Here is a 25,000-nt window from a genome sequence, read left to right as displayed (position 1 = left end):
GCGGCAGCTTAAGAAGATCAACTCGACAATGTTGGTCTGTATTTTATTACAAATTAAACACAATGGTACGTGCTTGTCATAAATTATCACGGATTAACGAAGTTTACGTGCTGAATTTAGGGTCATTTAGGTCTGAGAAAGATCAAACAAGAAACCACAGCACCGCAAATAATTTCATTTCACCGAACACCGTAGCTTGCGAAACACAAACATCGCACACCGTTGGGTTTGCGATCACCGCAACACCGCAAATTGAGATTTTATTCACCGCATCACCGCATTGAAAAAACCATCAACACCGCAACACTGCAAATCCTCATGTCCCCCTCCATTGGATTGGTGACGGACGTACAATTGAGTCAAGAAAAAGTTTAAACCATCTTACTGATCATAATTTAGATTTTAAGGTGAGTATATTGATTTAAAACTTGCTCATCCAAAAACAAAAATAGTAAAATTGGTACGGTCTGATTTAAGGATATGCCACAGATAAGTTCGTTTTCCTATCGCTAGTATTCGTCACTGCCACTGTTTTCCGTTCGGTTATGAAGATAACATGATCTATGAATGACATAATTGTAAGGAAGTGATTTGAGGAAAACCTTTTGATTCATTAACAGAATGTAACATCTCATTTCATATTTCGCATCGATCGTGATAAAGGTCACCACGTTCTGTTCAGAGTGATTTCGCTCACATTCAGACTTTTAAAGAACCTTCGGAAAAATAATTATCATGCTTTAAATTAGAACTAACGTCCAAGATTGCGAGTAATGAAGTAAACGCTCAATTTAATTGACGTCACGGAGTGCTCCATATTGGTGCCGGCAACCCAGCATCTTGAATTGGACCGTCTGTCAAGACACAGACCCATTAACTTATCGTTTATTTTCTTCTTATTTGTGTCTTGGCCTAACAAAGGGCACTAATGCCAAAACCTTTGCCGTGTTTACATATATATTTACCTGTGTTTTATGCTTATATCGCTAGACAAAACCAGCCTCCCCTCTCGCATAAAGTAGGGAGCTTAAGCAACGACGACGGCGACGGCAACGAGAACGTCATCTCAAAATATAAATTCGCGTTATTGTAATCGTTTCGTTACTGTTTCACCTTTTTTAATATGACGGGGGTGTGGTAGTTCCTCAAAAATGACGCTCGTAGGAACGGCGCTCAATTAAGGGCAGAAAATGAAAATTTATCCTCAATTGTCCATAAAACCTCAAATTTGGCTGTTTCACGTTGTAGTTTTGCTGACGACGACAAAGAAATGGACAAAACTGAAAAACGCACGTGCAGGGCGTGCAAAGCTATTGTTTTTGCCCACTAAATGTGCAAATTTGTGACGTTCTCATTGCCGTCGCCGTTGTCGTAAATCGCAAGCGCATACTCAAGTAGTTGTCACGAAGTTGTCACAACAACTGTCATCATAATAATTAACATTTTTAAAATTTTCTGCCCCAACCCCCTCCAACCCTGTTGATTACTTTATGCCTTGTTTATTAAAAAGAAAACCTTTTTGCCCATCCATTGCTAGCCTTATAAAATCAAGGGCAAATCGGTTTCCGTAAGCTGGTTTAAGGTCAAGTGCGGCACTCGGGTTATCAAATTTGAGCAGTAACCAAGATTTTCCCGTGCCGTTTCAACCGTTCTTAGTGCTCAACGGAATTTTAAGAGGTTTTGGATCTTTCTAATACAACGGTGAAAGTTTGTTTCCAGAGGTACTCCGGCTATAAGCGGAGCTTTGCCAACTGCTTTGGTCAAAAATTCGACGTTTCAGTAAATATGGATCATGGCGTTAATAAATCAATTCCCTTTGACCTTTATTTCCAAGTCTTTTACTGTGGAATTAATACCCTTGACCATACAATGTGAGTCTTTTAAGTAAAGAAAAGGCCTATCAACGTCCCCTTGACGTTGGTTAAGGGCCGGGCCCACAGACGGAATTTTTGCGCGTTGCTAAGGCAGTGAAATGTTACTTCCGGTAACTGACGTCATCATATCATGAGCTGACAAGAAAACCCACTCACAAGCAAAAGTCACCACACAAACTGTTGTTTCCATCGAAGGTTTTTCCTCGACCTTCCTCGCGCTCGTTCTCAGATCAACTGCGCCTGCGTAAACGAACTAACTTCCGGTTTGAGAAAAAAGCTATATTTCCGGCGGTTTTAAATTGAATTATTATTTTTTTACATGGCACGTTTCACCCCCAAATACAGAATATAGCATTGATTTTTTAAAATCATCTTTTTTAAAAAAGTTATGGGTATTTCAGTATCGTTTATGTCTTTAAAAAGAACATTTTTCAAAATAAAAAGAAAACCATGCTTGGCTGGATGCAAAAACGAATACAAATTATCAAATCATCGATTAAATACCCAAATTGCGTAGCACGGAGACAAATTTAGAGTTTTCTTTTATTGGTCACGTGACCATGGGCGCGGTATGATGACGTCATATTTAGGGTCATTGGCTTACAAAAGTTGGAAACTGACCAAACTAAAGCCAAATTCTCTCAAATTACTTAACCATTACATCCTTAGCAACGCACCCCTAAAAATGCGTCAGTGGGCCCTTAAAGGGGCTAGGTCACGCAATTTTAGGCAATTTAAGCACTGATCGAATGGTCATAGAATTAACTAAAATATCAAAATAACTGTTCAAAACTATAGAAGAACTCTAACAAAACACAGGGAAGCCAAGAATGGACATGGATGGACAAAACTGGAGAGGATTGAAATGGATTGAATTTGGGTAAATTTGAAAAACGTCGGCCCACCTTTTTTCAAATTTATATCAGTCTACATCAAAATGTCATTTACACAGCTGGAATATCATTCTCAGTTGTTATGTGGCCGTGATTTTGCAAATGAAAGACTCTTGCTCTGCCGATTTGACGTTTAGAGCTCATAATTAACAAAATTGAACAAAATTACCTAAAATAGCGTGACCTAGCCCCTGTTAATCTGAAGGCTTTGTAGAGTTAGTCCTTCCAAATGCCCGCGGTCTGGCCGGTCAGTTCTGTCAAATGGAAAGCGCCCTAAGTAAAACAACCAGCTTCAAATTATTTGACAATTGTTCTTAGACTGTGAGTCTGTCGAACCACCCGCCTTAATTAGGGAGCTTAAGCAGGCGCGTTTTTGAGACGCGGACGGCAACCGGAAGTGACCTGTTTTCCCTTTTAACTTGTCTTCACACAACCACATTTCATTGTCAAGTTTCTTTTTTCCATTAGAGATGATTAGTATAAAAATCTGGGAGACACAACTGTCCTGGAAGGCGAATTAGTCTCTTCCGGTTGCCGTCCGCGTCTCAAAAAACGCGCGTGCTTAAATAGAGACCGCTAGCAGTCTAATTGTTCTTAATTTTCACAATTGGTCAGGAAAGCTATGACATCTTTGACGTCATTCGATCTTGGTTTGACTGTGGCGTTCTCAGTGATAGTTCTTACAAATATTGTTGGAAACAGCTTGGTTTGCCTGGTGGTTTCACGCTTCAATGGCATGAGAGCGCCAATCAATTTCCTACTCGTTAATCTGGCCGTGTCAGACATGATGGTTGCGATTTCTATCACTCTACAGTACATCATCAAATGGACATTTCAACATCCAAATGGTGCAGAAGGAGATTACTTGTGTAAGTTCCTAACTGGTGGAAACTTTCTTTGGGTTGGCCAGGCGGCGTCAACTTTCTCTCTTGTAGCGATTGCTTTTGAGCGTTACATAGCAGTCAGGAAGCCCCTCAGCAGCCGGTGGCAGCTAACAGATCGTCGATTAGAGGGACTAATAATCTCTAGCTGGATTTATGCCGTGCTTGTCGACTTGCCTTTGTTCTTTGTTGTTTGCCATAAAGATGGAGTAAGTTATTGTGTAGAAAATTGGTCGAACGAAGACCTAGGGATAGCTTACACCATTGCCTGCTTCTTTATTTTTGGTGCTATCCCTACAATAACAATGGTTTACCTGTATTCGAGGGTCCTTTGTATTATATGGCCTAACAATGAGCGTGCGACATTGATATCCCAGCAGACGAGGATTCGAGCACGACGAAAAGTTACCAAAATGGTGATTGTAGTTAGTATTATGTATGCAGCATGCCGCTTGCCAAACTTGGTGGTCTACATGCTGACTCAGTTAAAGCCTGACTTAGATGCTTATGGTTCAAAAACTTATTTTGCTTCAGTTGTACTCGTGGGATTTAATTCAGCAATGAACCCATTTATTTATGCTCTTCATAGCACTAACTTCCGCAGACACATTAAGGGGGCCCTTTGTTGCAGGACCTACCGGTCAGCGGATCTTGTTGGCGTAAAATAATTCTGTTGTCCAGTGTAATGCCCTTAGACGTTTAGTTCATTCTCGTTCTCATGGCATAAACATTTCCTTTAGGTCGGGGCTAAGACAAGGGGTGAGGCCTTGGGAACGTGGATATTAACTTCTTCGTTTCGCAGGGGTAGTCAGCAGAGACAATAGTGAGTACGTGAGTGCGTGAGTGAGTGAGTGCGTACGTGCGTGCGTGCGTGCGTGCGTGACTGAGTGAGTGAGTGAGTAAAGTCTTTATTTAACGGGGGTAGCACGAAATCGCATATAACTACTAACTAACTATTGGCGCTCATTACAAGTTAAATAAAAAAATTAAAATAAGACTTACAATAAAATTATTAAAAATCTACAAAATTGTGAAGTAATTATAAGCATGCGGCCCAATAGTTATAATGAACAATGATTTAAAAATTGCTGATCTTTAAAAATCCAATTCCAAAGAGAGACAGTTTTTAAAAGTCTTGAGTGTCAGTTAAAATATAAAATATAAAATATTTAAGGAAACGTTAACATCATCAGTGAACATCGAACACAAACCCTTCAAATCACTCAAATTCGTCGTTGTCAGCCACAAGGATTACCACAAACAATACTTCAGTTGAAAATACTTTTATTTTGTTATCATACGTGATTATTATAGCACTACGATATCTTGGATTTTCTCGAAATTATGTGAAAGATATTAACGGTCACACAGTTTGTCCGGGCCCCCTGTGGTACGCCTATGAATGTTTATGCACATATAGCCTGGTTAGTTACAACTCACGGTTCGGATCAATACAAGTTCGCATTATATATAGCTTCCTCGTTTGTCAAAAGAAGAAAGAGTATTTTTGCCGAGGACGCGGTCAAGATAGATGATGAATTGGTCGAAATTATGCGTGAGAAAATTAGTAGTTGTGATATAGGGATATGTATTCCGCTCCTGAAGATTCGGACCAAGATTCAGGAAGCTTGATTGTTCGATCAGTGGAAATTTCTAACACGAGGCGCAAGGCATCCAAAACACTTCACGGGCAGCTCAGTTGTTTTAATTAACAGATTTGCTTGTCACATTTACAAAAAAATCTGTTTTTGTTCATGTTCTAATAAAATTTACTTTAAAGCCACCGTAGAGTTCACTTTGGAAGTATTTAAAGTTTTTGTTCATCCTTTGAAATGTTAAGGAATAAGAGCTAAATAGCAGCTGGCAAAAATATCTGTGTCATTTCGACAACTTTGCTCCACACAAAATCCGTGACCTGTCAAAATTCCCGCATATTCTTTTGCACGGCGTGAGCGAGTTTTCCTTGCTGACCTTACATTAGGAGCATGCCCCCTAAAAATTAGCGGTCAAAAGGGGGGTGTTTAAAAAATATAAACACTCTCAAGTGCCGGGGGGGGGGGGGGAGAACCTTAAATAATGAAAACAGAAATTGTCATTAGCCAATGTAAACACAATTTAACAAAATATAATATTCAATAGTGTAAATGGGGTTGACCAAAGTCAAAGCTTTAAAGTTTAAAGCTTTGACCCGCCCGACCCATGGGATTTTTATGTTCATGAGCACCTTTTAGGTTGTGCGATGCCATGTATCAGTGAGATAGCTGGCTTTCTATAGGCTTTGGTTTGCCTTGCCTTTTTTCTGCGTTTCTAAGCGGATCGTTATGCTCTTTGGTGTTTTTGCTTTAATTTGTTTCGTTCTGCATCATGTATTGGTTGATGCCAGGAGCCCATGAATAGGAGTGAAAAACTCCCAAACTAAGCATTTTTACGGCATTTTTACAGACCGATCTATTTTCAGACCACCTTTTTCGCAAAAACAAAGGCAGTTCCGGTTCGGTGACGCTATGATGTCAAGTTAACTTCTTGTGATTGGTCATCGTGCTCCGAGTCTCATTCGCTGGAAATTCAATCTAAAAATAAATCGGTCTGTGAAAACGCCGTGACAGGAACATAGGGCTATTGTTCACTACTAGTCATGGGCTCCTGTTTGTGTCTGAAATTTTAGGGATAGTAAAAGGGGCTCCCTTTTATTTATGGACGGTGCAGCACTACTATTGTTATTGCGCATATGTTCTGAGCATCTCAAGATACTCGGGTTTCCTATTGGTGATGTTTACTAATGCAGTGATACTTTTGCGGGGTTTAAAATTATCCGAAGAAAGTAGATCTTAGTTAGTACTCTTGGTATCCAAAAAGAAAATTGGGAGTAACCATGCATTTTTGAGAAAGAACGCCATACATCGCTTTGTATTTTAAAGCTTTTTACAAATATTATTCATATTCATATATTATGTTTGAAAAATGCATGGTTACCGCCAATTAAAACTATCCGAATAGTAGGTCTTAGTTCAGTACTCTTGGTATCCAAAAAGAAAATTGGGGGTAACCATGCATTTTTGAGAAAGAACGCCATACATCACTTTGTATTTTAAAGCTTTTTACAAATATTATTCATCAATTATCCTTGAAAAATGCGTGGTTACCCCCAATTTTCTTTTTGGATTTCAGTAACACTTATTGAAATCTACATCTCCTGCTCTAATCACCGTCCTTTAATGCAGCAAGTTGGGGTCCTGCAAACGTTTTCGATAGCAGATAATTGCTCATCAGCAACTCCCCCCCCCCCCTTCCCGGGGGGGCAAAAATACTTTTGAATTAGTAGGCACCGTCCTTCAATGCAGCAAGTAGGGATCCTCCAAACTTTTTCGATAGTAGATAATTTCTCATCAGTACCCCTCCCCTCCCTCCCCCCTTCCTTTCCCCCCTTCCTCCCCACAAGTTTTTGAGGCGCTCCCTTATGATTTATTTGATACTTAAGTATCGCAATTGTTTAATTGGTTGAATTTCAATACGAATACAGGTTCTACGTGTTGTTCTCGCCAAACAACTGTTGTATTTCTGCCGCAGTTATAGGTTAATTATATATAGTCAAGATTTTTTTAAAAACCCAGTCACTTTGTTCTAGAAAAAAGAAAAAACACAAGACCCGTCGCCACCGACAGGAAATTTTTCAAAGCCCGTTGGGTTTTTCCCAGACCCGGTCATCCTTATAACTAATGGACTGTCCCTTATTAGTACGAGATTTGCTCATTTCAAGGTCACTTTCCAGCAAGATGGTATTTATATAAGCTTACCCCCTCGGAGCAGCAAATGCTCATCTCCTCGTCATGTTTAGCCGTTTTAGCGCCTTAGCGTGTCAAAGGCTCATAAAATTCAGTCTCCAAGTTGGCCATATCACTCATTTGAAACATTCGAAGTCCAATTGAAGCCACTTACAATCGTTTTGTAATCGCCCTGTGAAAAACCTGCGGACAGAGCGGGAGAGGAGCTCTCGGAAACGATGGATCTAGGGCAAATGGGTGGCAAATGTCAAGCTTCTCGTTCGGAGCCGACTAATTACGAAGATATTTACACCTTAGTGGACGAGTGACACATCTGCATATCGCAGTGCCCACAACAACTCCGGTTCCTATGCTTCGAGTATCCACGAGTTAAAAGAGAGGTTGAGCATGACATTTACAGCCAACAGCAAACGGGAACGGCAGGCTCCTGCTTATCATAAAAGCTTGGAAATTCTCTCATTTTAACTTGTCTCGTTCCTTTGAGACAGGACAGAAATGAGCTAATATCAAGCAGGGTTCTTCCATTTTTCGCAAAACCCTAATTTCACTCCGACGTTTGCCGTTTAGCGTAAACTTCATGCTTAACCTCGTCAAGGAGTCTGGGCTTAAGTAATGGCTGACTGAAGACTGGACTGAGTGCTCCTCCCTTCTACCCCCCGGTAAGTTGACTCTGTCATGGTAGAAGGCGATGCGTGTGCTTTGTCACGAGGGTTGGGAGAGTAAGTTGATTCTTAACCATCTGGTGGAATGGTGACGAGCTTGCAATTCTTGGATTTCACATGACGTCACGGCCGCCATGTTGGTGTCACCAAACAATGAAATGGCAACCATGTTGGTGTCCCGATCCAATCCTCCGAGAATTGAAAGCTATTACTATGCTAACGTCTTCTTTTGTTTTCGTTGAAAAGCATGGCTGTTGATCACGTGAGTGAAACCCAAGAATTGGCGAAGCTAAAGCGAAGATTACTTGATAAAGGCTTACGCGGAGGAGATAGTGATATCAATATGGTGATTCAGGATGACTTGAAAATATGGAGATATATTGATCTTATTTGAAATAGTTATTTAAAAGTTGTGACAGTAAATGATAAGCTCACTTTCATATGAACGGCGGGGTATTTTTTCTATTAGAGATAATTTACATGTATTTTTCCTGTCGAAATAAAAGAAATCCATTAACAGACGAATCGAAACGTAAACCATTTGCAAGCAGTTATCAAAACAGACTTAAAAATATTCAAAACAATGAGGCAGGTTGACTTCCTCACATCTTTAGCTTCAAGAACTCTTTTTATAGCTTTTATCCCATACACTTTAATTATAGTGGTTCTATCACAACTTCAAACGACAACATTATTGATTAAATAAGTTTCAGAAGATGACTTCGCATAAAGAGCCCCAAATAAAGTTGAAGTTTTCATATACTTTATTAAACGCTTGAACTTTGAAAGTCCTGACCAGCTCGTATTATTCAAACATGATTTTTGTTCACACGCTAATTTCCCTGTCTCGTCATTTTTCGGGACTTAACTAAAGAAAGCAGAGCTTAACAGTGGCGCAACAATTTTTACATGTTAGGAAAGATGGGTAATAACTCCTGATAATTTTTTTCCCACTTGCGAAAGGGCTATACTTCTTTTACTGTAGGATTTCCCGATGTCGTCAATACTACTATCTTGAATATTAAACGAAACAAAATTCATGACATACAGTTTCGACCTTTCCGTTTTGAATGGGTCTTTTTTCATCATGCACCTGTGTTCACAAGAGTGTATGCATAACGACCGGTGGCAAAAATGGCCTGTTTGCGTATAGCAATCACATGAAATCTTTATTGAATATTCATAGCGATCATGTTACTCATCACGTACAGGAAAAGTTTTTTTTCATAAGAAAACATAAGGGGTTAGTGAACTTCACTTCCTCAAACCGGTTGTTAACTACATTGAAGAAGCATTCTGTACTTGAATCGTCTGTATGGGTATTTTTGAATTTCTTACTCCTTGCTAGTTTTCAGTATGGCAATCCACTTCTTTGAAAAGAGAATGCCTCCTGCAAACGATTTCGCGGTTCTAGTAGCATTTTCACTTCTATGTGTGGCTGATTTGGTTGGAAATTTATTGGTTTGCATGATTATTCTCCAAAGGAAGAGATTCCGATTTCGCCGTTCGACTCTCGACTTCCTTTTTCTGAATTTAGCCACAGCTGATCTGCTGGTTGCCATTTTTGCAATTCCACGTTACGTTTTACACAAAACCTTTTCTCATCCTTTGGGAATCACTGGGGACTTGTTATGCCGTTTTGTCACTGGTGGAAATCTCATGTGGACAGCTGGTGCTGCATCCGTTTTCTCGCTGGTCACGATCGCTTTCGAACGCCGTCGCGTTATTTCGAGACCATTTTGTCGTCTTCAGAGCCTTTCGAAGCCAAAACTTCGAGGATTGGTCCTAATGTCTTGGACCTTTGCTGTACTTCTAAATCTTCCTTTATTTTTTATTATGTCTTTTGATGAAAAAACCGACTTTTGCATCGAAACTTGGCCTAGCCCAATTCTCCCCAAAGTATATGGCATTCTCTGGCTAACAGTGGCAGGAATATTACCCATAGTCTTCATGATTATTTTATATTCAAAGGTGGTTTATCAACTGTGGATTAAAAAACCGGAAGCCACCTCACAACTCAGACGCACGGTCTTTTTAATGCCAAGAATAAAGGCCACTAAATTGGCTATAACTTTAACAGTCATTTACGCATTTTGTTGGCTACCGAACCTCATTCTGTATATCCTGGCATTTCAAATTTCCAATTCGGTGTACGCTTCACCGCTGTACAAGTGGTCAGTGGTGCTCACATGCCTAAATTCGACAGTCAATCCATTCGTTTACAGTCTTCAGAGCAGACGATTTAGATCATCAGTTAAACGTTCTTTGATGTGCAAGTAATATCCTAAATGAACATGCAAAAATTCCAGCATGCTTACTAGCTAAGACCACGTCATTTAAACCCAAACAGTGCAAAGAAAAGTTGAAATTAAATTGACTGACAGGAAATTAAGTCGAGTAAGCGCAACAAAACAAAATGGCGGACAGGTTAGGAGAAAGTAACGACGTTCTAAATCAGAGTTTGATGGAGGATTTTTATTTCAGTTTCCTATTTACGTTTCACAAAGTGCTAGCATGTCAATCAGGGTTGTCATTTCGCAGAATTTGGTTAGCCTTTGAAAAATTTACTTGTGCTCATCGCACTCGAAATCATGTGATTTCATATTCTAATTACTTAGAACACTTGTCACAGGGTTTATCAAATAAACAACACATGGTTTGGTTTCATTAAGAACATTCAAGAACTCGTCACAATTTCACGAAAAAAATGTTTCCCATGTTGGACGATTGATAAGATCAGCGGGAGTATGTTAACTGGGAAATTGGTCACGCCTGTCAGACTCGTAATAAAACTAGCTAGGATTTTTCCAACACTCATTTTTATAAGCTCCCTTGTATTGGTATTTTCAGTTTCGAAAGTAACACAAAAAAGGCTTAAATTACTCAGAATGTATTGCACTAATATTTACATAAAGTTAGTCTTTTCCACTGTTAAGCAAAACAGTTGTTTATTGTGAAAGATTTTGTGCCACTCGCTCGCACGTAGTGTTTAATTTTCCTTGTGTTGGATGTAATGCCACTTACGTTGGCGAAACCGCTCGTCATATCATGTCACTACTCGCATACGTGAGCACCTTGTTCTGGACAAGGCCTCTCAAGTGTACAAACATCTCGCGTCATCAAAAGCTTGTCGAGACTCTTGCTCCACAGAATGTTTCACAATATTAAACTCAGCCAACTCGCATTTTAAAATAAAAATAAAAGAAGCTTTGCGTATCAAATAAAACAAACCTATATACTCTTCACCAACAGCTATAACATGTTGGCCTACCTGTTTCAGTTTACTCTCATTGGTTATATTCAGTTTTACACTACAACGAACTTGTTTTTTCAGTTTATCTTTGTTAACGGCTTCGTCGCGAGGATAAATATCTAATTCTCTTAGCCACCCTTTTAGCATGTGAATAATGTATCAATGTATCCATTGTATTTTTCTTATAAATAGGTTTAAATTAAAATTGTGCACCTCATTCACAACTGAAGATGGCATAAGTATGTCCAAACATGTCTTGTAAAAAATAAAAAATGTATTTTTTTTCTTCAAACTATATTTATTGTTGTGAACTTCATTGGAGACTCGAAAATTCTTTTTGGGGGACCGGTCCGGGTTGGGGGAATTTATATTTTTGTTTTCTGGCCTCGAAACCCATGGTTTTGGACGAAAATTTTGTTGTATTTGATTTCTCTATTATGAAGTAACTTACGTAGAACTTTTAATTAGATCGGTTACTGACCCCAACGGGTAATTGTAGTTCCTTTTCAGGCGCGTAGCGTGGTCATTTTTTCAAGTTCGCACAAGTACATATGATCTAGAAACCTAAGTAAACTGAGCGAAAAATACTCCGTTCTTTATTTCTTGTCGAAATAGTTGTGTGAATACAAGCAAAGAACAAAGCGTCTTGCCCTTATTTTGAGCAAACTTGGTGCAAACAAAACATTGTTTTGGTTGTCTCAGCTAGCGTGATTGGAATTGTCAAGAACGTTCTCGGAACGTCGCTCCTTTGCCACGAACGTTCTTGGAACGTCGCTCCTTTGCAACCTCGCCTTTTTGTTGCACGCTGGCCAAACAACACTGCATTGTTAGTGCAAAAAAAAGGTACAATGCCAAACTAAGTTAGAACATGGTATAGCTTTTGTTTTAGTTTTTAGAATTTAATCAAAGTGGTGCTTTCATCACGAAATCTTGGTTGCGTACAAGTAAAATGTTAAGAATAGAAACAATTGCTAAAAATTTCAAAATTTTCTGGTCACTTCAAGTACGCACGTGCGTATATGCGTATAGGACGCTACGCGCCTGCTTTTAGATGTGAGGCCACGGGTGAGCATTTTACCGTGGGGGGTGGGGGGGGGGAATGGCGTACTCCCTTATATGGGATATGTAGGTATGTGGGGTCCCAATGGGTACGTTTTTTTAGCCGTTTTAATCTGAAATATGGTATCGATTTTGACCATTTTGGTCTGAAATAGAGTATAGTTTTTTCACTCGAGTCTTGAATTGGGTATGTCGTTTAGAAGAAGCTTCTTTAACCCTGTACCCTGGCTATAATAGCGCGACATTATAATGATGATCTTCTCCCCTCTTCATGTTTTCTATTCTTTCTTTTTCATTTCATCAGTGTTTAAGTTCACTCAGATTACATGGAACAGGTGTCGCGTCCTCTTCACATCAATTAACCATGGCGTCTTGTAAGACGAACGCAAAGCTAAGTCCAGCTCTTGTTTGCTTAATGCCGTGGGTGATTCACATTTGATATCCCCTTTGCATGTTACGAATGTAAATCAAGGCGACGAGTAGGTCGCCAAATTCAAATATTGTCATTAGACTACAACCAAGGAAAAGACCCATGTTTCCACCAATCTCACCTGAAAAAAATTAAAATAATAATATTAAATCAATCTATGTATCAGCAAGGAATAAAACTTGTAAAAAACATCAGCTTGTTCTTTCACGAAAATAGACATTTTTCAGTTCGAAGGCCATGAAATGTTTCGAATTTTAGACAAAGCTTTACAATGTTATTTTGCTAAATGATAAGGATCTCTTCGTTAAAATGAGGCGGTAAAAAGATAGGGTACCAACAGCTCTGCAGAAAGGATGCATATGCATGCGTAATGCTATTTAACAATTAATGGATAAAGGCAATGAAAATTTTAGTTACAGTACAACGGTTTATTTAAGGGAAAAATTGCATTACCTAACAATGATTCGATGCCGAAGGCTACTTGTTGTTCACGTAATTCGTAACCGAGTATCTTGTAACCAATTTGAAGAAAGACAAAGTTTTCTCTGAAAAATAAAAAAGTAACAAAATTAAAATTAAATAAAATGAAAAACATTTTTTCTACGAGTTTCCTTCTGTTACCATCGAAAACAATTTTTGACATTTACTTCATAACAATATTAAGAAAATTAGACCTTTCCTAAACCTTTGCTACGTGTAGGTAATATAAGAGAGGATGACAACCTGACCGGGAATTACCACTGTTCTCATCTTCATATACGAGCTATTTCTATCTCCAAATCCTTGTATTTGGACAGTTTCTCTGAATCTCATACTTTAAGAGAATTGTTTTTATCCGATGGTATAGCCACGTTCATAAGGGTACATTTGTTTTCCCGCTTATTCTTGATCACAATGTCTGGGCGGTATGCTGGTATTGTTCTATCTGTCTCGATGGGCATAACATACAGGTTAGTGATATCGTCTTTTTCTACTACTGTTTTTGGATCATGTTCATACCACTTGTTTAAAGTATCCATCTTGAGTTCCCTGCAGATATTCCAATGTAGGTGGGTGGCAACCTTGTTGTGTCGATGGATATATTCTGTCTTTGCCAGTTCTGCATGTATGAGGCTCATACAACGTGGTCTTTGGATTTTTTACAAAGGCGGCAATGGGGATCAGTGGCATCTTTTATAATATGATGCTGGTATGCTCGGGTAAGGAGAGCTTGGTCTTGCACCGCTGTAATTAGTCCCTCTGTTTCTGATTTAATCCCCTCGATTTTAGCCACTGGTTTGTCAACATTGGCTTCTCTTATCCGTAGGGGATATCTACCGTGCATTTCTTTTTCTTCCCATCTCTTCTGCAATTGTTGTTGGCCCTGGCGTCTTGCGGTTGCTTTTATATTTTTTTGCACGCAGAACCGCTGCTTCATCATGTCTAGGAGGCGTCTCTTGAAGGTCTTATTCGCGCCTGTATTTTTCAGCCTCTCTTGGGATAGAATACAGCTTTTTCTTTTTTTTTTCTCGTGTCTTTGGACCAACTGAAGGAGTCGATTATTGCTTGATGTCAAGTAGGAATCTAGGCCAATAATGGTAGTCTTAAAGGTCAGTTCCAATTGGACAAGGCCTCGTCCACCTTGTGCCTTCCGTTCGTGCATGACGTCATAAGAACAATTGTTTTTTTTTGAGCGGGCGCAAGTTGAGTTTTTAGCGTCCAGTGATAACTATCTAACGTTAATAATAATAATAATAATAATAATAATAATAATAATAATAATAATTTAATACTTCTATGGCGCAAAATGCATTACAGTATATGATCTAATGTGCCTTACAAATACAACTAAATATAAATGTAAAATACAACTATGTCAATCTAAGCTAAATATTCTAAAATTCTATGGTAAAAATTTGTATATATGTACATTATTTATATCATATATATTAAAGGAAAAAGCAGAAAAATAATAATAATACTAGCGTCTATAAAAACGTTATTACATTATATAAACGTTACTATATAACGTTACTATTTAACGTTGAGTTTATAATACAGTTGTGTAATGTGATAAAACGAGCCAGTGCAATAAGAATGTCATTCGGGCACATTTTTGGCAGTCCCTTGGAGCCGAATGTGGAGTTAATTCTTGTGGAAATACGCGAGACAACAACAACGACAACCTTCATCCACAGGTACCCCAAGCTCAGTGTGAGCATGGCCAACAAAAATATAAGGATTTGTATGGGAATCCCGATAAAACGTTTAAGAAGATAATTATATGCATGAAAAAAATCTCAACTAAAAAGCCTAATCTTATTGCCAACGTGGGTAACTTCCTTCCTGTGTGGTTATTTCCCAGATCCGACGCGATTTGAGCCATTTTTCACTTTCTTGGTTGTCAACGGTCATAATAAGATCCCAAGGCCGGAGACTGAATTCTAAGGAGTCACCAATTTGAGTCAAATTTTCCTGGATAAAATATTCCCACGGTCACAATTTCACATCAGAATCAATTGACAAAGATTGGACTTTCATCTCAACCCACCATGAAAGCAATAGCAGTCCTGCGAGCAACGTCAGGCGGTAATATATCAATAAAACAGCTTTCGAAGGAGGTGCTTTATCACAAAAGTGGCCACGGCTTCGACCTTTGGTAACAAACTGACCCTTACCGGGGTGACAGACCGAAGTTTGTCAACCAAATGAGTTGCGAAACCCACGGGGAGGACAAACACCGCTCTTATTTACGCACAAAGAGTCTATGGTATCATCCAAGTGAAGTAAGACATCAAATTTGAGAAAGAAATTACAAGCTGAAAAGCTCGCGCTTGAGCTAAAAATAGCCGAGGAAAAATGTGAGGAGGAAATGAAACTAATTCGCGCCGAAGCAGAGCGACGTGCCACGGTTTGGCACTTGGGAAGAGAGACGAAGAAATGAAATTAGAGTGTGAATACGAGGAAGCCTAGCCAAATTCATGCCTGGTTCAGATAGATATCAAGATGCTTGGCAAGCACTTGATGAGCGTTTTGGCCGTGTGGACACAGTCGCATCAGCTGCTAAATATATAAGAAACGTGTGGAACAATTTCCAGCGATAGTGAAAGAGAGGAGTGAGCAGATAAGACAGTATCAAGAGATACTGACTGTTCATTCAGTGGTGTATACAAGGAATATCGATTCATCCATGAGCTGAAGCCAGAAATTCCTGAAATTTATGGAACGCAAAATAGCAAAACAAGAATCAGCGAGAATGTCAGACGGTGCGAGATCTTCAGTGACTAGTCTTCAGGACAGTGAGGTTTACTGAAGCCAGAGGAAAGCCGGAGATGGATCAGGAGTATAGTTATTCTGTTTGCTCAGGTTGTGAACCTGGTGGTGGTGCTTTAGTTGAGGTATTACTCAAAGGCAAAGAGATGGATCTTGAAATTCAGGGCGTCAATTCTCAGAGAGTATTCACTTCTAAACATATCAAGAAGTGTCTTGTTCCTCGAGTTGGAAAAGAGGAAGTCAAGTACCTATTACAAGACGTGAAGACGGTGCCAAACCTGACAGGTCCTGATTAGAGGTGGTCAACAATCACGTATCAGTATAGCCACCTGAAGGGCTTACATATTGCTGACACCGATTCGGGCCCATTGCAGCTTATAATTGGAACTAACAAGTCAAAGCTCAGTAGTCCATGAAGCTGAGGTAGCCAACGGTAAGATAGAACCTTGTATCCAAGATACATATGCCTGGATGTCATCCAACATGCTCAAATTGAACACTCACCAAAGAATATCTTACTAGCCTGACGGAGAGGAAGAAGTGGAAAGAGAACAGACAGAATCTAAAGTGGGAAACGTTGTACTTGTGTTTATAGCTTCCATCCGGTTGGTAGCGTTGAGTTCACTTTTCAATATCAATCAACTTTTTCTGTAGTATTCTTTCCGGGTCTTCTCTTTCGTGGCTGCATGCTAAATGCAATCGCCCTTATTTACTCCAAGCTACTTATATGTTCTTCTTGCTCTAGTTCTTTTATGGAGGTGGAAGTGTCTAGATCTAGATTTCTCGTGTTTTCAAGCCGACCTCTTTTGAAGGTTGCTCTAGCACATTTCTCTAAGCCCAACTCCATTCCGATGCCGTCACTGAGGGTTTTTACAATGGTAAGGAGACCTGTTTGTTGGTCGTCGTTTTTCGCTAAGGTTTTCAGGTCATCCAGAATTTCATATTCATACGTACACTCGTTTAGCAATGAGCTAAGAAGAGCAAGTGCAATGCAACAGACGGTAGAGGTGATAAGGAATCTCTCTAGAAAATGCCACACTTAATTTGGATTGGCCTAGTTTCTACGGGAATGGTGTAGCAACAAGGTTGTTTTCCACGATTTCATACTTTCAGAGATAAGCCACATGGTTGTTCTGCACACTTTATACTTTCTAGTGTCTTCTTAATCCACGAGTGGGGGACGCTATCGAACGCTTTTGGATGCGAACGCTTTAAATTTATTATTATCATCATCATAATCATCATTATCATCGAACTTGGTACCTCCTTTTTGATCCCAATAAATGTTATGTTCTCTCTTTCAGCAAGGTGTCACTGCTTTTGTTTACCAATTAAAATTTGCTTCGAATTCCTTTTTTTTATCAAGCTCGTTAAAGATCGGCATAAAATTGTTGTGACCAAAACTTCAGAAACGGCTTCATGCAAATCACACAAAGTATACCGTACCTCATGTACTCAAACGAACGGGGGACACCTGCACTTTGCACAACGGTAGCTGATCCAACATCCGGGAAACGACTTAAATACACGTCTGTCGTGTATCTGATTTCATAACAAGGATTTGGACAATCACACGATGAAGACTCAAAGTTGTCTGAAAAGAAAAAAGAAGAAATGAAATCAGGTGCACGTGTTTTTTTTATGTTACACTGCAAGAGACCGGATGACTCTAGGTGAGAAGTCAAGAAAAAGGATTTTTAGCCAAAACCCTATTCTGTTCTTACCCGTTACTGCGTCAAGGCAACCTGAATCTTGTTTCGCGCATGATCTTAGAGAGGGTTCTGCAACAGCAACAACAAACCACAGGCAAATTAAATTAAACCCTAACCCTGAAAATAATTAACTTATTGTTTGTATTTATTTGTTTGAGCAGGTTGAAGTTTTGGCAGCTATTCAGCTGATGTGGACCCGCTATACAAACCCACCTATACACTCACGAAGGAAAGCCACAACACCGGGAACTTCGTTCCCTACCCTTCTAGAATAGTGTGTAAGATATTTGTGAGACGGGACCTACGGTTTATAGTTCTTCAGTCTGAGAAGACTTGAAAGTCTAGACATTTGCGGGTGCAATTACAAAGGCAGCACTTTCTCTTCAGTTATTTTAAGACTCTGAGCATTGGTCCGGACGGAGTCGAACTGTCTCACGACCTCCCGAATACCAGCCCGGTGCTAAAACAACTGAGCCAACAGTGCTTCAGCAACCAATCATCTTAAGTGCCCACTATACCTTGTGAAAATGACAACAAACAAAGAAACTAATTATAATGAAAGACTGATTAAACAAATATATAATAAATAAATGAACGAACGAGCAAAGGGTTTCCCAAAAAGCAAGAGAAATATAATGAAAAAACAAATGAAAAATATATAGCTTGTTCGCAATAAAAGGGATAGACAATAAAGAAAATATGGGTGTAACAGACAAACAAATATAAATTGCAAACGAAGGGAGAAAGAAAGAAAAAGAAAGAAAGAAAGAAAGAAAGAAAGAAAGAAAGAAAGAAAGAAAGAAAGAAAGAAAGAAAGAAAAGACATTGATGATGACAGAAAATACTTAAAATCTATTAATGTATTGGCCATTTGATTTTTTAGTTCATAACGCTAACTAATGAAGGGCTTTGAATACAAGATCTTTTTGCATTTGCTCAAACCTGGATACAACAGAGGGTGGCATTGGCAACTTTTGACTATGTTTTCCGCCAAACATTCCAGAAAACAGGCACGTTTTGTGTAGACTTGGGTAAACTTCAAAGTCTTGTTTTTACATTTCGTCTCATACGGTTCCTCTAGATTTTTAAACTGTAGAAGTAGAAATAGTTAGAAAAAGTCTGGTTTGTGGGAAGAATAAGTAATGTAGGGACTAGAGATCATCATTAAAAAAGACGAATTTAAGTGCGCGAACGCTATCAAACATTGTACTCACTACTTTAAATCTGATTTGCTAAGAGCCTAACTTTAATTGAAATGAATGTCTGAGATGGAAATTGTTAACCCCGGAGCATGAAATGAAGAGGTGTTGTTTTTTCGAGGTGACTCGGGGATACTCGGAAGAATCCGAGAGCTCCCCGAGCAGGAGTCGAACCCACGACCTTCCGATTACATGGTCGGATGCTCCACCATTTGAGCTATTGGAGGAGCTGATTCTGTGATCGGCATGAATCACACCCTAGCCGCGATTTAAAAATGATCTTTTAGAAGCTAATCAATGTGAAAGCGAATAAAATCATCGGAATGCTGAGGCCACTTGCCGAAACCTTATAACACGAATTCTTATTCTTCCCGTGAGATTAAGCAAATAAGTTATTACAGCGTACTTCATGAAAACCACAAACCAAATCCTTGCTAGCTTTTCTGTGATCCGTTCAATTGCGGATATCCCGCAAAAAAAAAAATATATGATGTGAGACCGCGATCGGGGAGAAAAGGGCTAATGACGTCAGTTCAAAACCTCACCCTTTGTTGCTGCAAAGTGATTGACGCTAGAGTTCCAGGAGAAACATTGATTCCATCCCAGCCTAAGAAAGACTCGCCTTGTCGATGAATTATCACAGAAAATCCCTCAGATAGTCTTCCTATTGTTTGGTCATCCATTTGAGCATCCAACAAGAGATACAAACCTCCTCCTGCTCCAGCGATAGTAGTATATTTTACTTCGCCAGGATTTGCGTTAAAGGTGTAACACATCCCTGCGTCTGTTGGAGTAGCAATAAAATCTGATTCCCCACAGGGGTTTAAGAAGTCACCATCAAACAAACAGAAACCGGGAACCAACATTTCCTCAAGTCCTTGCGCGTACTTTTGGTAATACCTTCCTATATCAAAATAATTTCCCGAAATTTCTTGCGCAGCTATCAAGCTTTCAGCATACTGTGTTGTGCAGTTTGGGACGATGCTTGAGCCATCAAACACAAGAAAGCTTACACAACAACACATCATGGACGCTCCGCAAGGCCTTCCCTCTCGAACCGCTGCCGTTGCTGAGCAGAAGCTGTCGTTCAGCCCATAATAATAGAAATTCACGTCGCTATCTAAAGCATACATTTTTTTCTTGCTGATGAGGTTGAGAGGGCAAATTGTGACAGCCGGGAATTCTATCTTGTTTTCATATGTTTGCGTTATAACAGTATTTATGGGGCGCTTTAAAAATTTCGTGACCGATCTGTGTGCTGTAAACAGGAAATAACATGTGAATCCCAATAAGATGAGTAGCCAGCCAATTCTTGCCCACAGAGGCCGTTCCCAGAATATGTAACGAATACCATGCAGAGAGGTCACATTGACGAAGGCATTCCACGTTTTAGAGGCTGTTGGTAAATTCTTGTCTCTTTGTTCCTTGTTTTCCTGTTTATCGTGATCATTTTCCAACCTAAGCGACTTGATTTCAACGTCCGCGAGGTCCATGCCTTTTGTGAAAAAGAAAAAGAAAAAGAAATTACTAACATTTAGTTTTATTTCAAGTTTTTTGAAGTGTAGATAAGGGGAAAATGGCTGACATTTTCAGGTAATCCGGCTCATTGTCAGTAATGTATTTCCTGGCATTTGTTGCTGGTATCTGCATAGATACGTGCTTATTTATTTTCCCGGGCATACAAGACACGCCCTAAAGCAAATATTAATGGCTTGGAACCAGCTAAGTTCTAGGTTTACGCAGATTAGTGACTCAGTTGCAAAAATTGTTTTGGCATCGGACTTCATGCGGGTAGTTGCGGGTTCGTTCGCCCGAACCAACTCTCAGCGTCTTGAAGTAATTGAGGAAAAACTTCTACCGTTGAATCTTCATCTGCAAATAGTTTGACTTTCAAGTCTTCTCGGAATAAGGGCTTTAAACTGCACGCTATGAAAAGCCGTCGCTGCTGAAACGGATTGGGATTCTTGCAAGCAAATCGATGGAAATTATAGCCTCAGTTACCCCTAAATATCGTTGACTTTAATTATAAATGATTTTTTATTGTTTCCGTTGTTGATTGTCGAGTTACTGCTACCGAGGTGCGAGGTTTTTAATTTATCAATTTCTCTCTAGGGAGCTATTTTCACGCAAGAACTAGACGGTCATAGGGAAGAGATTAGGTCTTGAATGTGGCTGTCGTGGGCGACTCTGTCAATGAAGAATTTGAAACTGAGTTATTTTATTGGTTTTAACGATATTTTATAGCTGTTAGAGTCTCCTTCTGACGACTTTGCTCTTTTTCTTCAGATTTTGAAATTGTGTTTTCTTAACACCTGACCGGCAGAATTTTGAGCTTTGATTTTTTCCAAAGGCTTTTTACTTTGAGTGTAAGTTTGGATTTCACGGTCCGCCATTACTCACGTTCAAAATTGACCGATTACACCTCAAAGGGTTGGATCCAGGAAAAAGTGACGTCAAAGGCTCACAAGGTTAAAATTTCAGCGGGGGAATGCAGCTTATTATATGTGCAAAACGCGAGTTTAAAATCTGAAGCCCAAAACTCCCGTGCAGCATACTGGCCGTTTTTATACTATAATGCGTCTTATGGTGCGTCATTTAATTCGTCCCGTATAACTAAATCATTTAGTGCGTCTTCAAAGACTTATTAAACGATTTCGTTCGTCCAGACGTATAATGCGTCTCTTGCCCGTCTTTATACGGGGCGAATTCAATGACGAAATAAAAGACACATTAAATTTAATTGCCCAAAGTCGCCCAGGCGTATTAAACGTCTCTATCATAAAAACGGCCATTAATTCTGCGGCCTACACATGCATTGCATTCTTAAACTACTGAGCCTTTGAAGTCTCTTTCTCCTCGATCCAGCTGTCTCAAGAATGGCGGACCATTAAATAGGAAAATTCCAGTTAAAATAAACAGGTGTCTTTTTGAAATCAAGGCTTAAAACTTTGGTCGCTTAGCGTTTAGTTAATATAGTTTTGAAATCCAAAGAAAAATAAGAATTTGACTTTTTGGTCACTGGGTCACTTTAAAGTACGAAGCAACAAAACCGTGAGGATGCTGACACTGTGAAGAGAATGGCCATTTTTATACAAGAGACGTATAACACGTCTGGGCGACTTTGGGCAATTAAATTTAATGCGCCTTTTAGTTCGCAATTTAATTTGTCCCGTACAAAAATAGGGCGAGAAACGCATTACACTTCTGGACGAACTGAATCGTTTGGTGCGTCTTTATGCGGAACGAATAGAATGACGAACTAAAAGAAGCATTATTAAACTAAATTGCTCAAAGTCGTCCAGACATATTATACGTCTCTAATATAAAACCGGCCATTGAATTCCGGCTAAAAGAACGGGAGGTCGTCCAATGTTTCTCATATCTTAAGATCAACTCGTTATCTTCGCGAGCCAGTCTAATTTTGATCAGTGAGTGAAAGAACTTTGTAAAGACGATTTCGGCACTTTGACATTTATGGATGATTCTCAGAGCTATCAAATGCTGAACTTGATGAACGTCAGGGGTCTATATTGGCGGTAACGCTCCGCACTGGAGAGAGCTACAAACGTGGAAGTCTCAGGGGTACGAATTCAGCAAGAACTTCAAGACACAAACCCTGTCCATAGAGCAGCTGGTAGAAGTCATGCAATTCGAACACTAGTTAACAATGCGTGTGCACCAAATTGTAAACTTAGAAGACTGAGACTTTTCCGGGTGATGTGACATGTAGGGATTTAAATGCGTCTCGCTTTATATGTTCAAAACAAAGACCTAGTCTTTGAGACGGATAGCTTCTATTTAAGGCGCGCGCTTCGCTCTTTCTAATAGTAATGATGGGGAAGAATAGCGGGGGAAGCAAGTTTCGGAATCATTCCCGGCCACTATTGTCTTCTCAAATCGGCATACTTTGAAGAACGAGGCATCTCGATTCATATGCAAATTAGTGGTCGGGTATCCTAAAGTTTAAGACCTTCTTTCTATCACAGGTAAACAGCACGCTGTATCTAATTTTCATAATCAGACATCAGGATCAAGCATTTCTTACTCGAAAACTCTACGTTACTTACCAGAGGTCCACCCTTCTTTGACCTTCGCCATATTAACAATATCTGAAACTTAACCAGAAATTTTTAATGTCAGTCAAAAGTGGATTCCTTTATGATAACTATTTTCGTAGATTTAATTTTTGCCCAAGGCGTGTTCCGAATTTCCTGACCGATCGAAATGAGGGTATATTGGTTCCTTGAGGTTCCGTTCGGACATCGGCATAACGTCTCGAAATGTTATGTTAATAGACGTTTATCCTATCGATATTAGTTATTCAAATAGTCACTATTAATTGAGGGCATCGACATTGATAAAGCAGCAAAGTTTGATGTGGCATTGACCTTTGTCGTGGAAGGTAAAGGGCATTTTTATCATTCATTTAATTAAGGTAGCTAGGAGACTGCAGATAAGGCGTTTTAAGCACATTTCAACTCAAAGAACAAACTGAAACTTACAACTTTAACAAACAATTCAGTTTTAATACCGAAACTGGGAGAGGGGATATTTTTAGTCCCGCCAAGAGCGTCTAGTTGACCAATAGACTATTTTACAGTTGTAGCTAAGTTACCTGGCCTATGAATGAAAGCGAGGCTGCCGGTGACCCTGTTTTGATACAAACCTTTGTGCTTTTCTAACATTAATGTAGATTAATTAAAATTACAACAACACAATTTACGTGATAAAAGCAGTGAGGTCTGTATCAATTCAAAGTCAGCGGCAGCCTCGTAGCCATTCACAGGCTATGTCACTGAGCAAGCATTTGTAAAATGGCCTATTTTCCCTCACTTAGAACTGACGCAGATATGTTCGCGGCGGTATATAGATATATGGTCTGGGAGCAAATGTACTCCCGTGGGAAGTTTGTGCTGAAGGCACGGCATTCACTGTTATGCACGGCATTTGTTATGTTATTAACATAACTACACTGGGAATGCCAATGATAATGACAAAGCCAAATTTATTGTTTTCAGCAACAAATGCACAACCATGATAGCTTTACACTCTGTGTCATCGTAATATTTGAAAATTGTTGATTTATACATGTTCGTCGTCAGCCTTGCTTAAATTTTCTGGTTCACACACTTACTATCATCAGGTATGTACAGAGCAGCCCAGATCTGCGACACTGGCATTAGTTGAACATCTTTGCTTCAGTTTGCTTTATACATTTAAACTTGACGAGCTGTATTATAGCTTCGGGGACTGGTGCAAGGGTTGTCATCACAGGTACCCATTCGTCATTCTCCCCTGTCCATCCGTAATCGCTTGGTCATGGAAGTAAGGAAGTCGGTACAGTACTAAACCAACAACAGGAAATGTGCTCGCAGAATGACTTGTTCCAAGGCAGCTTGTGTTGTAGCACAGATGGGGATTGCAATGTCAAGTGTCACAGAGAGACACGAATCATCTGCAGACAAGCTGATACAAAATACTGTTGTACATTTATCTATTGGACGCTATCCAGAATTTTAACACTAGTTTCGTCACTGGAACAGGAAGTAATCGTACTACCTATCGTACAAGCCCTTCGACCTGCCAAGAAGGCTGCGCTGCCTTCATTCCAGGCTTTAACTGGAGCTGCCATCACGGGTAGCTTTTCGGGGGAAGGGAAAGGGGCCTTGCTGGAAAGTGTTTGAGGAAGCCAGTGGTTCCATTTTGAAAGCCCTCTGTAACTTCGGTAAAGAGCAGCAGCGAGGTAACGAGCAGTTTATTTCTCAGCTATACCAACCAAAGTCTGACATCACAACTGTCAAAGTCCTAATGCAGATGGTCCATTTTTCGAAAGAATCAAGCACAATCCAAGAGATTGTCTCCAACGCAAGCTGCCTTGGAACAAGCCATTGTGCGAGCACATTTCCAATTCAAGCAAAGCTATGATCCTCGCAGTTATGAACGCAATTTTAGCAATTGCGTCAGTAGAGAAGCTTGAAAAATCCCGGACTTCAACGGGGTTAG

General features: G+C 39.6%; 3 protein-coding genes across 6 annotated transcripts in view; 2 read left to right on the top strand and 1 right to left on the bottom strand.

Moving 5' to 3' along the window:
• Positions 1-5,566, top strand: part of LOC138059065 (QRFP-like peptide receptor) — a 12,714-nt gene extending 7,148 nt beyond the window's left edge. For 3 of the 4 annotated variants that reach the window (XM_068904577.1, XM_068904578.1, XM_068904580.1), the window contains one exon: positions 3,383-5,566. In XM_068904577.1, coding sequence (XP_068760678.1) covers positions 3,383-4,316 — 934 coding nt within the window. In that variant the 3' untranslated portion in view covers positions 4,317-5,566. Of the gene's footprint in view, positions 1-77; positions 408-3,382 lie in introns of those variants that run through there. The other variant, XM_068904579.1, reaches the window with a different exon arrangement.
• A 3,779-nt stretch (positions 5,567-9,345) lies between these two features.
• On the top strand, positions 9,346-12,534 carry LOC138060235 (pyroglutamylated RF-amide peptide receptor-like). Its single transcript, XM_068905972.1, has one exon. The coding sequence runs from the start codon at positions 9,449-9,451 to the stop codon at positions 10,370-10,372; it is 924 nt and encodes a 307-aa protein (XP_068762073.1). The 5' UTR covers positions 9,346-9,448; the 3' UTR covers positions 10,373-12,534.
• A 142-nt stretch (positions 12,535-12,676) lies between these two features.
• Positions 12,677-25,000, bottom strand: part of LOC138060234 (acid-sensing ion channel 4-A-like) — an 18,524-nt gene continuing 6,200 nt past the window's right edge. The window contains exons 2-8 of the mRNA XM_068905971.1: positions 23,065-23,112; positions 19,543-20,492; positions 18,741-18,888; positions 17,811-17,867; positions 17,533-17,680; positions 13,288-13,379; positions 12,677-12,955 (exon numbers count right to left, since the gene is read on the bottom strand). Of these exons, the coding sequence (XP_068762072.1) occupies positions 12,834-12,955; positions 13,288-13,379; positions 17,533-17,680; positions 17,811-17,867; positions 18,741-18,888; positions 19,543-20,492; positions 23,065-23,095 (1,548 nt within the window). The 5' untranslated portion in view covers positions 23,096-23,112 and the 3' untranslated portion in view covers positions 12,677-12,833. The remainder of the gene's footprint in view (positions 12,956-13,287; positions 13,380-17,532; positions 17,681-17,810; positions 17,868-18,740; positions 18,889-19,542; positions 20,493-23,064; positions 23,113-25,000) is intronic.

This window comes from Montipora capricornis, chromosome 8, assembly GCF_036669925.1.
Source record: "Montipora capricornis isolate CH-2021 chromosome 8, ASM3666992v2, whole genome shotgun sequence".
Classification (NCBI taxonomy): Eukaryota; Metazoa; Cnidaria; class Anthozoa; order Scleractinia; family Acroporidae; genus Montipora; species Montipora capricornis.
The sequence above is the reverse complement of the archived record's forward strand: the minus strand, read 5'-3'. Positions and strand labels throughout refer to the sequence as shown.